The 16,426-nt window shown below is 36.3% G+C and overlaps 2 protein-coding genes across 2 annotated transcripts; both read left to right on the top strand.

Moving 5' to 3' along the window:
• Positions 1 to 461: 461 nt before the first annotated feature.
• Positions 462 to 1,339, top strand: LOC104728614 (glutathione S-transferase T3-like). The gene is made up of 2 exons (XM_087471136.1): positions 462 to 1,084; positions 1,226 to 1,339. The coding sequence occupies exons 1-2, from the start codon at positions 464 to 466 to the stop codon at positions 1,337 to 1,339; spliced, it is 735 nt and encodes a 244-aa protein (XP_087327262.1). The 5' UTR covers positions 462 to 463.
• A 3,380-nt stretch (positions 1,340 to 4,719) lies between these two features.
• Positions 4,720 to 5,959, top strand: LOC147934862 (agamous-like MADS-box protein AGL15). The gene is made up of 5 exons (XM_087472830.1): positions 4,720 to 4,723; positions 4,799 to 4,868; positions 5,340 to 5,439; positions 5,528 to 5,569; positions 5,658 to 5,959. The coding sequence occupies exons 1-5, from the start codon at positions 4,720 to 4,722 to the stop codon at positions 5,751 to 5,753; spliced, it is 312 nt and encodes a 103-aa protein (XP_087328956.1). The 3' UTR covers positions 5,754 to 5,959.
• Positions 5,960 to 16,426: the final 10,467 nt, after the last annotated feature.

The following is a 16,426-nucleotide window of genomic DNA, read 5'->3' as shown; positions in this document are numbered from 1 at the left end:
GTATCATAAATTGATTTGATAAACAAGTTAATATGATTGGTAAACAACTTGCTAGTATAAAGGATAGTGTAGTTGATGATTGAAGTCTGATAAAAGGGAGCGAATATTAGTGGTGAACAGCTTGCTAGTATAATGCTTTGGTTTTTTATAAGTTGTCATAAATTGTGATTAGACTTAGGTAGTTGGTGGATAGGTCATTATGATTGTTAAGTTATTACTTGAGAACGATGTGCTCTTTTAAACACCAACCAGCCTTCAATTTTTCTCCATCATCTTCTATGTATCTTCTGTATCTTTCATCTTCCAAGTCGTTTTCTTTGAGAACGACTTATGTTCCTCATCTTAAACTTCTATTTCTCTATGCTACACTCTTTTCCTCATCTTCTTAAACTCTTTTCCTCTTTGGTACACTCTTTTCCTCTTTCGTACACTCTTTTTCTCATCATCTTAAACTCGTCTTCCTATGACTTCTTACAATACATTCTGTCAGTCGTCTTCTAGTTATTTAGAGCTTCTCAACAGTCAAGGAGAAGCTCTTAACCAAGACGGTGCTTATGAAATACCTACTTGGAGCTCTCAACAATCCCATGATGAACCTCTTTCTCAAGAGACACCTGTCAAAAAGGATAGGAAGAAATGGAATCCGGCTGACGATGAAATACTAATAAGTGCGTGGCTGAACACTCCAAAGGACCCGATCATTGCAAATCAACAAAAGGGAGTAAGCTTTTGGCAAAGGGTTCAAAAATACTACGCAGAGTCTCCTCATGCGATAGCCAATGGTGAACAGGGTGTGAACATCAACTGTAAGCAGAGGTGGTTCAAGATCAATGAGTCCACAAACAAGTTCTGCGGGGCTTATGCAGCTGCAGAGAGATCCAACAGTAGTGGACACTCTGAGAACGATGTGCTGAAGGTGGCTCACGACATCTACTTCTCTGACTATAAGACGAAGTTTACAATGGAGCATTGCTGGTGTTTGTTAAGGTTTGAGCAGAAATTCCTTAACCAAAACGCGATTAACACCCCCTCACCTTCAGTCAGAACAAAGAGGAAACCAGTTGGTGCAACTGATCAATCCGAGGCAACCCACACAGAACAAGACTCTGAGATAAGGCCTCAAGGTATCAAGGCTGCGAAGGCTGACAGGAAGAACTCTCAGGGAAAGGCTCTTGCTGAGTACACGAGCATGTGGGAAGTCAAGAGGGTGGATATGGCTGAAAAGGAGAAGCTACAGAAGCTTGGCATACTAGACACACTTCTTGCCAAACCGGAGCCACTTAGTGCAGCTGATCAACTTATAAAGGATAAGATAGTGGCACAGTATTTTGCAAATTGATGTATTGACTTAAGAAGCAACTTTGTATTTCCTAATTTAGTAGATTAAGTTTGAATTTCTGTTTCAGTGTTAAATTTTGTGTTCTCTTTGTTATCTATAAATGTATGTGTTCTCTTTGTTATCTATAAATGTATGTGTTCTCTTTGTTATCTATAAATGTATGTGTTCTCTTTGTTAAATGTAAATTATGTGTTCTTTTTGTTAAATGTATGTGTTTCCAGGTTTAGTATCCGATGGGCCATGACTACAGCTACTCTCAGCCTGATTCCTCAGAGGAGTATGTTATATATTCGCAGGACACTGAGCAGAGGGAAATAGAGGCTGAGAGTAACTTACTCGATACTCAGGCGACTGAATACCCTCCCCAACCTGAGGTTGAGTTCGGATTCCCCAAGGTATGCTACTGTGGTGGTCAGCCTATTCTATCCTCAAGCGAGAACAGAAGGTAAGTGGTTTAACATTGCCATATTATTAAGTGATTTCCAATGTTTTAACCTGTGGTTGTATTGATTTGCGATGTTTTATATGTTCATGGAGGTTCTTCACATGTTGGAATGTTGATGATGGAGAGATGCATATTCACAAGTGGTGGGATGCAGCAGTCATGGAGGAGATGAGAGAACTGAGCAGACAATGTGAACTGCTGACGGAGAAGGTAGATAGCATTGCATTCGCCAGTGACTACGACTCACACATCCGTAATGAAACCGAGCAGAAAATAGCCCAGTTAGAGAAAATAGTGTTTGATCTAGGGAAGAGCAGAAATAAGTTTAGTAATTGTTTTGAAATGATGGTTTTCTCAACAGTTATTGTTGTTGCTTTACTGGTAATTGTGGTGATGTCTAAATACAACTGGTTCTGAACTTGTATCCCTATGAACTTGTACGCTTGTATGCCTATCATTACCCGTGACTATTTTCTGAACTTATAAGCTTGTATGTCAGGTTTTTTCGTATAGTCATTCATCAATACTCACAAGCAAAATAGTCATTTGTTTAGATGTGTCACATGCTAGTAAATTAAACAATCACGGGTATCACATATATTCTCATTTCATTTACTCTATATATTCTTCCTTTCTTGATGATGCAAAACCATATCTTTTCATATTGTTTACTCTTTTTCTATACTCTTTTTCTATACTCTTTTTCTATACTCAAACTAAGATCTTTTCACTTTTTCCTTGAAAAAATGTCATCTTCATCAAACCATTACCACTACCAAAGAGATGGTGTCGATGATTTTGATGGTTATTTTGATGCTTATTTTGATAATTTTCTAGAAAATTCTACTATCATTCAAGAACCAGTCGAGCCAAAGAAACGGATTTTTATTGAGAGAAAACGGGAAGAAGGCCATAATAATCTTTGGAATGATTATTTCAGTGATACTCCAACATACCCGGACTATTTATTTCGTCGCCGGTTTCGCATGCACAGGCCATTGTTCATGCGTATTGTGCAACATCTCTCTACTGAAGTCGAGTATTTCCATCAATCCCAGGATGCAACCGGACGGGCTAGTCTATCACCTATACAAAAATGTACTGCAGCAATTCGTCAATTGGCATATGGTACTGCGTCCGACATAGTTGACGAGTATGTACGAATTGGTGCTTCAACAGCTCGAAAATGTTTGCACGAGTTTACCGCTGCAATAATCAACTTGTTTGGCGATGAATATCTAAGACGTCCCAGACCAGACGACCTAGAAAGACTACTCTATGAAAATGAAAAACGTGGAGTTCCCGGGATGGTTGGGAGCATTGACTGTATGCATTGGGGGTGGAAGAATTGTCCAACAGCTTGGAAAGGGATGTATTCACGATCAACCGGAAAACCTACAATCGTGTTGGAAGCGGTAGCTTCCTATGACCTCTGGATATGGCATGCTTTTTTTGGAGCTCCAGGTACTATGAATGATCTTAATATTCTGGATCGATCAAATGTTTTTGATGACGTTCTTAACGGTAAAACTCCGGAGGTCAACTTCTTTGTCAATGGAAGGGAGTACAATTTGGGGTACTATCTCACGGATGGTATTTATCCAAAATGGGCCACTTTAATACAATCTATCCGGCTTCCACAAGGTATGAAAAATTCTCTATTCTCTAAAAAACAAGAAGCTGTGCGGAAAGATGTTGAGCGTGCCTTTGGAGTCCTGCAAGCTAGATTCGCCATTGTTAAAAATCCATCTCCTTTATGGGATAAATACAAAATAGCAAATGTTATGAGAGCATGCATAATACTCCATAATATGATTGTCGAGGATGAACGAGAGACATACAGTTTCCGAAACATTGTTTCTGAATTTCAACACGGAGAAGATGTGGATCAAACATATACCGTCGGTGCCGCCAGTTTGGGTTCAAATATGAGCAGTACGATTACTCGTCGAACAAATATGCGGGATAAACAAGTCCATGACCAGTTAAAAAAAGATTTGATTGAGCATATTTGGACTAACTTTGGACATCTTACAGATAATGAAGATTAATAAAAAAAATTCTATTGAGAGGAAAAAAAGTTTGTTTTTATTTTTGATGTTTGTATGGTTTATGTTTTTTACTTTTAATAGTTTATTGTATGTTCTGTTTTTTTTTTCAAGTTTTTGTAACTTTGTAATTTTCTTATGTTTTTAATGTCAATGTTATATTTTTAATTATAATTAAAACTTTAATATGTTTTTACTTATTCATTTAAATAACTAATTTTTTAAATTTAAAATATTATTATTTTTTCCAGGGGACCAACTCTGAGGGAAACCAATGTTCATACCAAACTTAAGAAACTCTGAAAATAAAATTATTATATTTGAGGGACCAAAATTTGTCCCTCACCAATGCCCATGCTCTAACATTACAAGCAAAAGACTACTAACTCTCTCAACTACTCACTCCAACAACTCACTAATTTAACTAAACTTAGTTCTACTTAGAACACACCAACATACTTAAACCCATCTGAAAAACACTTATACTCTTGGGCCATAACCAAACCTGCAAGGCCCAAACTAATTTTTAATTCACAACACATAACCTTTATTTTATTTGTTGACATCTCTTCTTCCACTCTTCTTCTTTAGACCTTCTCCATCGTTGTTAGTGGGGTTATTATAGTTTTGTAGGAAAAAAATAAATCAGAAGAAAAGAAAAAATTGAAAGGAGCCTCTTATATAATATACTCAACTCGGTTCTAAGAGACTCTACGTGTCATTATTCTGTTGCCCAAACAGAATAATACAAAAGGAAAAAAAAAAATTTGATCGCACAAATTTTTTTTCTTCTCTCTCTTTCTCTCGCGATCGAAGTCTCGATCCGATAAAGGAAGGTCTACTTTAATCGGAGATTATAGAATCAGTGGAGTTTTGGGTCGGAGGAGATGCGTAACAGAGGCGAATGACTCGGCGGAGATCCTATCGGAGGCGACTGTAGCGGAGGCGATTTGAATCGTCGTGGAGATTGTACCGGAGGCGATTTGAAGGAGAAGGCGATTCAATCGAAAAAGATTGAATCCATTGGAATAAGAGGGTAAGTTTCTCATTATAGTAGGGTTCTGTGATTTTTGTTCGAAAATTAGGATACTTTGATTTATGTTCGAAAATTAGGTTTCTTTGATTTGTGTTTAAAAATCAAGGTTATTGCATCTGTTCAGATATGATGCTTCTTTTTGGCAGTAGTTGTCTATTTCTTGTTCGATTACGAGGAAGCAAAAGAGCTGTGGGTCTGTTTGTGTTCTTGTTCAATTACGAAGAAGCATATAAGTTGTCGGTCTGTTTGTGTTCTTGTTCGATTTATCTTCTATTGCATGGTTGATAAGTTTGTTTTTATATTTGGCATGATTGAAAAGATTATTTATAAATTGGGCATGATTGATATACGTTTGTTTTTCAATTTGCATGATTGTGATCTACGTCTCTCTTTTTTTTTTAGATTAAATGAACAAACTTGCAATTATGGACTGAGATGGAGTCTGCTACCACATATTTGTGTGTTCTGTAGGCAATTGCAGGGTAAGGGCTTGAATATTCTGAGCTTCAAAGAGCTGCAAAACCTTGAGCAGCAACTATATCATGCGTTGATATCTGTGAGAGAGCGAAAGGTTAATATTTGACAGTTAACTAGTAATATCACTCTGGTCTCATTCAATTCTCTTTGCATTTTCCTAATAAAAGGTTATCTGATTTCAGGAACGGTTGTTGGCTATCCAACTTGAAGAATCTCGCCTCAAGGTAAACAACAACACTAGCTTTTCCTCTTTAGCTTCCAACTCTTTATAACCAAATGTAAGCTTATGTGATCACATGATTCTGAACTCAGAAGCCTTCTCCCGTCGTTCACCCACTATGTTCCATCCTACATCAAATGCTTCGCCATAGATCCCAAGAACGCTGTCCTAAACCATGGTTGCTTTGACGACAGTAACTGCAGCCTCCCAAAGACCAATTCAGACACAACTCTGCAATTAGGGTATTTCTCTTATAATTTGCTGTCATTGGTTCCAATATAGGAAACTCATCTTACTCTAGTATGCATAATTGCATTTGCCTTAACACTACATTGAAAATGCTTGGTTTGGTTTAAATAAAGAGTTCATGAGAAAATTCTATTTTTTGATTCAATGGTGTGTGGCTTTTGAATTGTGCCGATATGCAAAACGAGATAGGCTAAGCTGCTTCTAATGGTTATCCTGAAAATTGATCTGATTGTTTTGTTTTGGACAACTTTGGCATGTTTTCATTTTTGTTTCAAGGCAGACTGCATTTCTTTGTTTTACACATTTTTCATGATGGAAATATTTTAATTTAAAAAATTTAGATTTTCAAAAATAAGAAACTCAAAATTATATCCCACCATCGGAGGGGATAATTTTAATTAGGAGATCAAAGGTTCTTATTTTTAAAAGAGTACATAAAATAATTATTAAAAATTCAAACAGTACATAAAGAGGCTCAAAATTAAAAACCCGCATTGGCATTGCTCTTAGATTCCAAGTTTTCTAGTACGTTCCACTTTCTCCTTTTCCTTGGTCTTTGTTTCCTTCTCACAGATGACATGTTTGTTTATCTTCTTCATGGTCGATTGAAAATAAATTGTTGTACGTAAAACGTGAGTTGTTTAGGGACAACCATCCGATCCCCTATGTTGGTGTGGCTTTTTCTCCTAAAGAATTCTGCAATCGTTTCACTAGTTTCTATCCAAACACCAAATGGATTTAAAACCCTAAATAGAATCTCAGATTATTCTTCAAATAATAATCTCATTAGTTAAGTAGTATAGCTAGGTCTTACCCGAACATTCCTTTAACGCCAAGGAATAAACAATATCACCCATACTATAAAACATTAATTAATCTTTGAATGTAGACATGAGAAACTCCATGAAGTCCCAGGCGATTGTAAGAAAACTAATTAAACTTTTGTTTCAAAGGGATAAAATACACCACAATTATGGCAAAAACGAAAACATAAATCAAAATCAAACGGATATGAGCTTAAAATCAAATTCGGTCGATAATATTGAAACCAAAAAGTGAAAGAAAAAAAACCTAACTTTGTGAGAATAGTTTTGTTTTCAATCAAACTAACAAACCCTACGTACTTCCATTAAAAGATGCATGTATCTACCTTATGGTATAAGTATATGAACCCTACGTAGTCATTAATTAAGATAGGGTTGCACCATCACACCATCACGATGGACGACATCGCTGACAACGAACAAGTTTCTTCAACTTAAACAAAAATTTACGAGCCATTGATTCTTGACGTTTTAGATCTGTATCAGGTTTGGGTTTGTTGAACTTGTAGCTCTGTAGATAGATGCAAGGACGACGACGTTTGTAATCATCTTCTTGACTCGATATAAAGTCGGCACTCAATTTCTCTGAAGTTACCTCTACATTACATGTTGACTTCTTTGGGTTTCCTTCTCTATCCCAAACTTTTCCATAGATCCAATGATCCATCGTCTTCTTCATCTTCTTCGTAAATATAAATCGTTTCTTCTCGTTATATAGTAAAAAGGTTTTGCAATTCCAAAGGGTTTGTGAAAACTTTTAGGGATTCAATCATTAGCGCATGGTATTGGTAGGATATATATAAATAACTTTAAAAAAAAGAAGGATAATTCAAGTTTTTTTAGATTTACATATAATGAATAAAATCTTTAACATATCTTATTATATAAAATATGGTTTCAAAAGTTACTAATTCACCATATCGTGACATGTGTCAATTAAAATAATTATTAACTCCTAAGATCGTGACAAGTATCAATTTTACACAAATTTCTATTTTAAAAAAGGAATCTTTAAGAAAATCAAGAAATAAAAAAATTACTAATCCTAAAATAATTATAAAGATAATCTTGCGATAAAGATACATGTAGTTCCTAAAGAAAAATTTTCTGTAATAATTATATTTATACAAAACAATCCTATGTTATATTGAATTCTGGGCCTAACTGTAAAAGAAAAAAAAATCTTATTATATAAAGATATGTAGTCTTTCATATGTAGAAACCGCTGACGCGGAAAATAGAATTTTCTTTGTTCAATGGCGAGAACACAGAAGGCTGAGTACAATGTGTGGAGCAGTACTTCGAGATGGAAGATTTCTCGGAGAAGGAGAAGCTTAAGGCAGTCCGTATGTGCTTTGATGGCGATGCGTTAATATGGTATCGATGGGAAACAGATCATAATCCATTCTTGGGGTAGGAGCAGGTGAAGAATAGGGTTTTGGAGAACTTCTCTCTGGCGTCCAATGCTAAGAAAAGTCAAGAGTGCTCCACACGTTCTCCAAAACCCTATCCTTCTCCAAAACCCTATCCTTCACCTTCTCTCCGTTAAGAAAAGTCAACTGGGAGGTATTGTAAAGACTTCATTGCTCTAGCGTCCAATGCTTTGGAGGTGACAGAAAATGCTGGAGTTAGTGTTCATGATTGGGCTCAAGCCGAAGATACATGCAGGAGTTAAGATGTTCGAGACACGGGGTCTTAAAAAAATGAAGAGCCTTTCTAGAAAGTTGGAGGAGAGTGCTTGACGACCAAAAAAAAAAAAACAAGAGTGCTTTGGTTTTTCGCTGGAATCGAAAAACCAGTTTTGCAATTGTTTTTAACCAGTTTGGAATCGAATTCGATCCAGTTCTGGACATTAAAAGTTAAAACTAAAAATATAATTGATTATTAGATTATTAAAATTTAAATATTTAATCATCAATTATATTTATAGTTTTTATCTTTATATATATATATATATATATCTTATTATATAAAGTTTGATTTTGAAAGTTAGCCACTACCATGATTTTGACATGTGTCAAGTTATTAATCTGAGATTTTGACATTTGTAAAAGTTGATAATTAATAGGGAATTTAATATTACAACAAAAAACAAAAAATTTATTTTAAACAACATTAATAATTAAAAAACTAATTGAAAAAAATAACAAAAATTTAGTAGTTTTTTAAAATAATTATAAGGAGATTATATATATATATAATTCATAAAATTAAAAATTATAACATTATTTAATTATTTTATTTTTAATTTATTAATTCTACAAAAAATAGAAAAGGGATTAAGGAAAATATATAGTAAATTAGAAATTCTAAAAAATGTAAATATTCACTTCTATATAAATATAGATCCTCATATTTTTCATCTAACAAAATAATTTATTCAAATATATTACTTTCAACTTTGTTCTATAGGTGAAACTTTTTTTAATGGGAAGACAAATTTTCCTATTTTTTAAACCAAAATATACTCCTACTTTCTCATTTTTCTGTTTAGAATAGGTAAGATTAATATGTTGACCCCAAAAACTTGGAAGATTAATATATGCATCTTCTTTTTCTAATATAGTATTTTAAAATTTATTGTAATAGTTGTAGATTATTTTATTTAATTTATATTTTCATATTTCAGTTATTTGAGATATATATATTACCATGCTTATAATTTTCTATTATTTCTTCAATTATGTCAAATTAATTTCTTCTAATTTTTTAACTTTGATTGGTTAGTCACAAACCTTTGATTTTGTGCAAACATAATGTTACCATTCGCTCTATCCCAAAAGAAGATAAAGAGGAGAAGGTCATCAACCTAATGATTGGATAAAATAGGCTAATCAAACACAATATTACAACAAACATAGATATATTGGAAAAACATAAATCGTTGTTAATAGATTGATAGGATCTCAGAGACAGAGGCTACATCATGGTGTGTCAAAAAAACTTCCACGAATACATTGAGAAATTTAACATTAGTTACTATCAAAAGATTTTGTGACGTTGAAAAATGATATTTAGTTTCATTGGTTGCTGGAGCAAGCCACTTTGAGATAGCTAAAAGACGTGAACATGTTCTCTCCACACTGAAGGAGGACAGAATCCGAGGTTCTTTCTATGGTGGAGGAGGTTGGACGCAAGGTTATCTCCGCAATGGAGGGAGGTGGGGGAGGTTTGACGCAAGGTTATCTCCCCAAGGGAGGAAGGCGGAGCCAAGGTTCTCTCCATGGTGGAGGATGTTGGACGCAAAGTTCTTTCCATAAGGTAGGAGGGCAGAACCAATGTTCTCTCCATGATTGGTCATACACGTGATGTAATTTGTTTTTTATTCGAAAAATATTTTTTGAGCCAACAATTTTAGCGATTAAAGAAATTATGCAAAAGTGAAAGTAAAGAGATATATAATAGTTGATCTAATTTGTTTATATAGATATTTTCTAGGTGGTGCTAAATAATATATTTGTAACATACAATATATCTACGTGTAAAAAATATCTAAATATATTTGTTTATCTTCTTTTCTCGCTATTATCCAATATTTATTCTATTGAATTTCATTACGACATTTATTAAAGGCTTTAAAATGGACCAAAATTTGGGCCTCTGAGATCTCGTGAAGTTTAGTGAAGGTCTCATGCTCACTTACAGAAGGTTTATTTATTTTTTCGTATTTGACAAAAAAAAACCTTTATTTTCTAAGAAATCTAACTAATGTGCCATCTACAGTGAAAATTTTACCAAATGTGCCATCACCATTTAACCCTTTCGAAATCTGCCATACCGATGTCATTGTCTCTGCATTAAATTACTCTCTTGTTTTTTCTCTAAACTGTAGTAAATATTCACAAAAAAATTAAAAATTTAAACTTTTTACTCTAACCCTGAAATTGAATCGTCTTCCTCTTTTGCTTTTACCATGCTTTCTATTTCGCGGCTCTCAGTCTTTTGCTCGAATCATTCTTACAAAATACTAAATTCCACTGCCTCTAACTGTAATTTCTCTATCGGGAAGTGGACCTCCTTTGTTCCCGTTAAACGCCGATGAATTTCTCAACATTGTTGGCTGCAATTGGACGGAAAATTTCCTGATTTGGCTCTGCTATTTGTAAATTTGTTTATCTAAATTAACTTACGTATCTATCCCATTCAATTCTATGACAGTGTTCCTGAGAGTGGTCAAAGAAATCCCTCTGATTCCTTCAACGATAAAACCCAAGTGGATTACACGACTACCCGAACGTTAGGGTTAGTTTTCCTGAAACTTATTTAAACTTTTTTTGTGGACGACATCTCAATAGGTTCCCTTGTCGACCAAATCTCTAAACTTCGATAGTGTCTCGTTGTGGACTAAATCTAAAATTTATTTTTGTTTTTTCGTCTACTGCATTTTTGTCTACCATAAACCTTAATAGACCAAATTTTGGTTTCTTTTCCCTGCGACTACGACCACAACGTTTATGTCTACCATTTTTCTCTACCTTAAACCTATTAGACCAAATTTGTTTGTTCTACGGATTCGTCCACAGTATTCATGTCTACGACGATGGTTACAATTTGTCTCCCTAATTTATAATTTTTCTGCTCGATTCTGTTTTTTTTTTAAATTGTCCATTGTATTTTTGTCTGCCATTTTTGTCTACTTTAAACCTAGTAGACCAAATTTGTTTGTGCTGCGGATTCTTCCACAGTATTCATGTCTACGACGAAATTTATTATCACTTCGTCTATACAGATTATAATGTTGTCTATCTTTCGAAATAATAATGTCTACCGTCTAATCTTGTTATCTTACAGGAACATCACCCCCGAACCCACAGTCTTAGGGGCGGCTAATGCGCAACTGCTGCCTCCTAGGCTATTCGCCATCGATCGTTATCCTCAGAAAGGACGTATCAACTCTTACTTGAAACCAGAGTATCTCCTCGACATTTTTGAAGTCATGGATGGGACGAAAGAGTTTGAGTGGCTTATGTCTTCACCAATAGGTTGCCTGTTCCGCCTACCAGTAAGGAAGAGCTCGCTGTCACGCAAACTGGTCCATCAAATCCTCTGTCGATCACTTGTTACTAAGAAGAAACATGAGATGTGGTTTTTTTATGGCGGTCATCCCATACGCTTTTCCCTCAGAGAGTTTGCTATTGTCACTGGGCTGAACTGCGGCCAATTGCCAAGTAAAAATGCCATTGCCAAAATGCAGAATCCGGCAGAAGGTGATGATCCTTACTGGAAGAGTTTGTTAGGACCCAAGAACTCATACACTATACAAGAGATTGTCAATATGTTGAAACTAGACAAGAGGATGCCAAAGTAAAAAAAAAATGGATGGCTCTAGGAGGTTACAATTGGCGCTAATTGTAATAGTTGAGGGTATATTGCTTTGTGACTCATCAACTGTTAGAGCGTCCAAAAACATTGTGGAGATGGTCAGAGATGTTGATGCATTTGTTAAATATCCGTGGGGGCGTGTAGCATTAGGAAAGACCATATAAATGGTTAAAGTTGGAGATAAAGTGGATACATTGCAAAAACTCGTTGACAAGTTTAACCAGTCGCACACAGCAACTCACGTGTTTACTCTTTCTTTCCAACTGATGTGTCTTTATGCCATTCCGTTATTGGGAAAATACCTTCCTGAAACAGTGGATGAGTTGATGTTTAATGATCGTTCGGTCCTCCAACTGACAATGCTGAAGACCTTCCACAATTCCACACTTATAGAAACAGAGAATGATCCGACTGTAAGTTTTATAATCTATTAGATTTCATTATTTTGTTTTCTCTCTAAACGTTTGAAGCTAATTTATTTTTCATCTAAACGCATCTTGAAGTTCAAAGCATATTAGACACCACAGACGGTGACTTTGCCCTTCAAGATTACTCTTGGGGTGATGAGGTTGACGATATGCGAGTGGAATACATTTTGGAGAAGCTTCAAGATGGTCACATATTTAAGAAAGAGGAATGGCATGGTGGTTTTGCAGAGTTACCTATGATAACCTGCAACTTGGTCTCAAAACCCAAAAAAACAGGACAAGCCCCCAAAGAAATTGGTAGAAGGAAGAGGCACAGCAAGGTTGCAAACCCGCAAAGTCTGGATGGAGATTCAACTCATGTCGTTGTCGATGGTGTCACTGCTGAGGAACTTTTGGAAGAGGTGGACCATAGAAATAATGCGGCTATTGCGAAGGTAGAGTTAAAGCTATCGGTCGAACGGGGTGCACTTAGAGACGAGATAGTAGACGATGTTTTGAAAACACTAAGGGAGAAAGGTGTATTTGACCAGTGTGGCCCTATTACACAATCTGAATTGCGTAACCATATCAACAAATCCTCATGGTCATTACAAAGTGTTGGATCAGACAAAAGCAATGAACAAGAGGTATGTAATTATTAAATGGCTGCCATTGCCGACTAATGTGATAAATAGTTTATTCTAACTTTCATCTTCTTTTTGTGTTAAAAGAACTCATGCGTACCATTGGTGACGACCAAGTTGGGGGTCTTGTTAATCGTGTCATAGAGGATGACTCAGGAAATGATGAGCTTGATTCAATGCACGTTGATGGAAACCAGGGAGTTCAAAGTTCACATGTGGCACTTGACCATGGTTACGAGGATGTACAACCTGACTTGTCTGCCAAATCTGTCCAATCTGAACAACCTGAGGATGTGGTAGGTACTGGAGAAGGTAATGTCGAAGCTAAGGGTTAAGTGATGAAGAAGGTGAAGTTGCTGAAGATGAGGATGGAGGAGGTGCTGATGGTGAAGATGAGGATGGAGAAGGGGTTGATGGAGAAGCTGAAAATGGAGGAGGGGATGATGAAGAAGATGAAGAAGGAGAAAGGGATGATGGAGAAGATGAAGAAGGAGAAGGGGATGATGGAGAAGATAAAGAAGGACAAGGGGATGATGGAGAAGATGAAGAAGGACAAGGGGATGATGGAGAAGATGAAGAGGGACAAGGGGATGATGGAGAAGGTACGGAACGCACTGAAGGTGATGGAGTTCCCACGATAAACTCCTCCGACGAGACCACGTAGTAGACACCATTCCGACTCGCAAGGTAGTAACAATTTTCTAGGGCATATTATATAGATTTATTGGCCGTATCTGAAGTCGTCATGTTTGATATTGGACCTCACAGGTACAGAAACGAAAGCCTTCTCCTTCATCTCAAGATTTTACCCCTCTTCCCGCCAAAAGAGCTAGGACGAAGCCTAGAAGGTTTGGTTTTTCTTCAGTATCCAAAAATGAGAAGGCACCTGAACCCGAATCGGAAGCTCATGTCTACATTCCCTTCCGGACCGTAAGGGATGATATTAAGAAGAAATTCCTAGCAAAGCTAGCATCTTATCGGAAAAGTAAGTTTACTTTAGTTTACTCTCCAACCATATTTGTTGGTACTCACATTTATTCTTATTTTTTAAAAATGGATGTTATGTTTTCAGGGAATACATCATAGATGGGCATAGGGTGAAGAACAATTTTTTTGAATGCATATATAGACCGCAAAACTGGGTTGATAGTCCGGTAAATATATCCTTTGTCATTTATGTTATAACATGTCATCTTCTTCGATATGCACATATGTATAACTATTTTCTTTCAGCATCTTGAAGCCATGCTAACCATATTGTGGAGAAGATTGGGTGAGTCTTTCCTGCAGTCAAGAGTTGTCGTGCTGGATACCTGGTTTTTACAAACACTGGCTAATGATTACGTTCGTTACTAGAAGACTAAAAACAAGACTGGTTTTGTATGGAACAGCGTTATCAAGACCTATGTTAGAGGAGTAGTTCCCAGTTGGTCGACGAGATTGGCTTGGTTGAGAGATGTCAACACAGTTTACGTCCCCTTGAATTGGGGAAAGGGACACTGGGTTGCTGCCGCCATAGATTTGAGGTTGGGTCATGTCTCTATCCTTGACCCCCTAATTGTGAAGAATGATTCGAGAAAGGTTCCTCGCCACATGAAACCGATAGTCGATATGCTCTCTCTCGCTATTAGGAGCTTTGTGGACGAGAAGTTAATTACCTTTGCCATACCTAAGGTGTTTACCTTTGACAGGCTTGTTGACGTTTACCAAAACGACCGCACAAGAGACTGTGGACCTCTAACGGTAAGGATTGGGTTTAGATGGAATGACAGAGGACATTGTGGATGAGATGTGGATGCGATTTGCCCTAGATGTGTACGATGAATTTGTGCTTAGCATTCGTGGCTGGTAGCCATCAATGTATTTCATGTAATTTTGATTTGAAAACTTTAGTCTAAATTTCCCTTTTGTTGTCTTCGAGCTTAGTCTTCCTGTCCCTTAAATCTATTTCATCTAACTTTTAATTTGAAAACCTTTGTCTTAATTTCCCTTTTATTACTTTCTTCGCCTCTTATGTTAATTACAATACAAGAAAGATCCTTACAAGAAATAGTAATGACATCATGAACGTTTCTATGTTCAAACTCCATGGATTTCTTACCAATTGAGTTTTAAAAATAATAATGATAAACCTTCACATCTTAGTACTTGGTTAGGTTTGAAGTTATTAAACGATGCCCCACACTAACAGACCACCTCCCAACCAACTTGTCATTTATAGTGCTGAAAGTTATTGAACCTTTGTCATGTATGTTTCTCTTATATTAACTAGTTACCATGTTATCGGATTGTACACTTCAACAATGATAAACCTTCAATCCTTCCCACAACATCTAGTTATATACATTGTTAGCCTCCTAGGAAAGGCAGGTTTCCAGCACCTTGGTCTACTTATTGCTTCAGGACCCGACGACATGCATATAGCGTTTAACAATTACGTATTGAGGGAAGCATCAATACCCCTTATAGACGAGAACCCTATGGTAATCAACCTGGGATCTCTATTTCGCCCTTTCTTTGAGCGAACCATTAAGGCAAAAAACCCAACTTCAATGTATTTAGAGGGCATTAGATTTATAGTAAGATTTGGTAACTACCGAGAAGCCATTGCCTTGCTGTCTTATAAGTGGAGCTTTCTCTTCGGCAAAGTCCATCCATCGTCCTCCATGACCTTTACACTAATGCTTTTGATGTTATGTGCCGACGAGACCGATGAGGGTATTACCCTCATGAAAAAGTTTAGGAGTTCATTCTCTGATGAGCTTGCCTTAGATGTCGTCGCCCAAATGGTTTTTTATGATATGATCACGGTTGGTGGACAAAGTGAGCAGAGTCGACCTAAAGCACTGCTAAATTTGGAGAGGAAAATACCATCCGTATCTAACGTTTGCGATAGTTGCTCACCGTCCAACAGGTGCCCTCCATGCTACACTTGGTGGCGATGTCGGAGGTTTAAAGAGTTGTTCCTAATCCCATAGTCAATGGGTCTCGACTAGCTAAGTTTAATTTGATTAATGTTGTACTTTAAATTCGTTATTTTTGTCCATATATTGTCTACTTTTTTCTACTTGAACTCAAATGACATTGTCACATGTCCATCGTTTAAACATTGATATTGTCTACGTTTTTAATAATATTATATGGGCCCCATCATCCTACTTGTTTGCATTGTTGCTTAAATCAAATGTCAAAAACCTTGCATATTGCCAGAACTGGTTAATAATGATCTATCATTTATTTATTTATATTGTTGGTTAAAACCGATATCACCTACATTTTTAACCTAATCCTCTTCTCGCCGAAAACGAAGAGAATCAACAACAAACAAGTTTTCCCGATAATGGGGCGTTATAGCTACAGCCAACCCTCATCCTCATCTGCCTAATCTGCCTCGTCAATCAATTCCCGCGACCGA

The sequence above is a fragment of the Camelina sativa genome, chromosome 11 (assembly GCF_030686135.1).
Source record: "Camelina sativa cultivar CO46 ecotype springtype chromosome 11, ASM3068613v1".
Classification (NCBI taxonomy): Eukaryota; Viridiplantae; Streptophyta; class Magnoliopsida; order Brassicales; family Brassicaceae; genus Camelina; species Camelina sativa.
The sequence above is the reverse complement of the archived record's forward strand: the minus strand, read 5'-3'. Positions and strand labels throughout refer to the sequence as shown.

What these genes read in the sequence shown, in the direction of transcription:
- LOC104728614 (XM_087471136.1), top strand. Translation starts at nt 464, where the DNA reads ATGACTTCTTACAATACATTCTGTCAGTCGTCTTCTAGTTATTTAGAG. An exon ending in GTGCAACTGATCAATCCGAG is followed by an intron (nt 1,085 to 1,225) that starts GCAACCCACACA and finishes ATGGCTGAAAAG; the next exon opens with GAGAAGCTACAGAAGCTTGG.
- LOC147934862 (XM_087472830.1), top strand. An exon ending in TATCTGTGAGAGAGCGAAAG is followed by an intron (nt 5,440 to 5,527) that starts GTTAATATTTGA and finishes ATCTGATTTCAG; the next exon opens with GAACGGTTGTTGGCTATCCA. An exon ending in TTGAAGAATCTCGCCTCAAG is followed by an intron (nt 5,570 to 5,657) that starts GTAAACAACAAC and finishes TTCTGAACTCAG; the next exon opens with AAGCCTTCTCCCGTCGTTCA.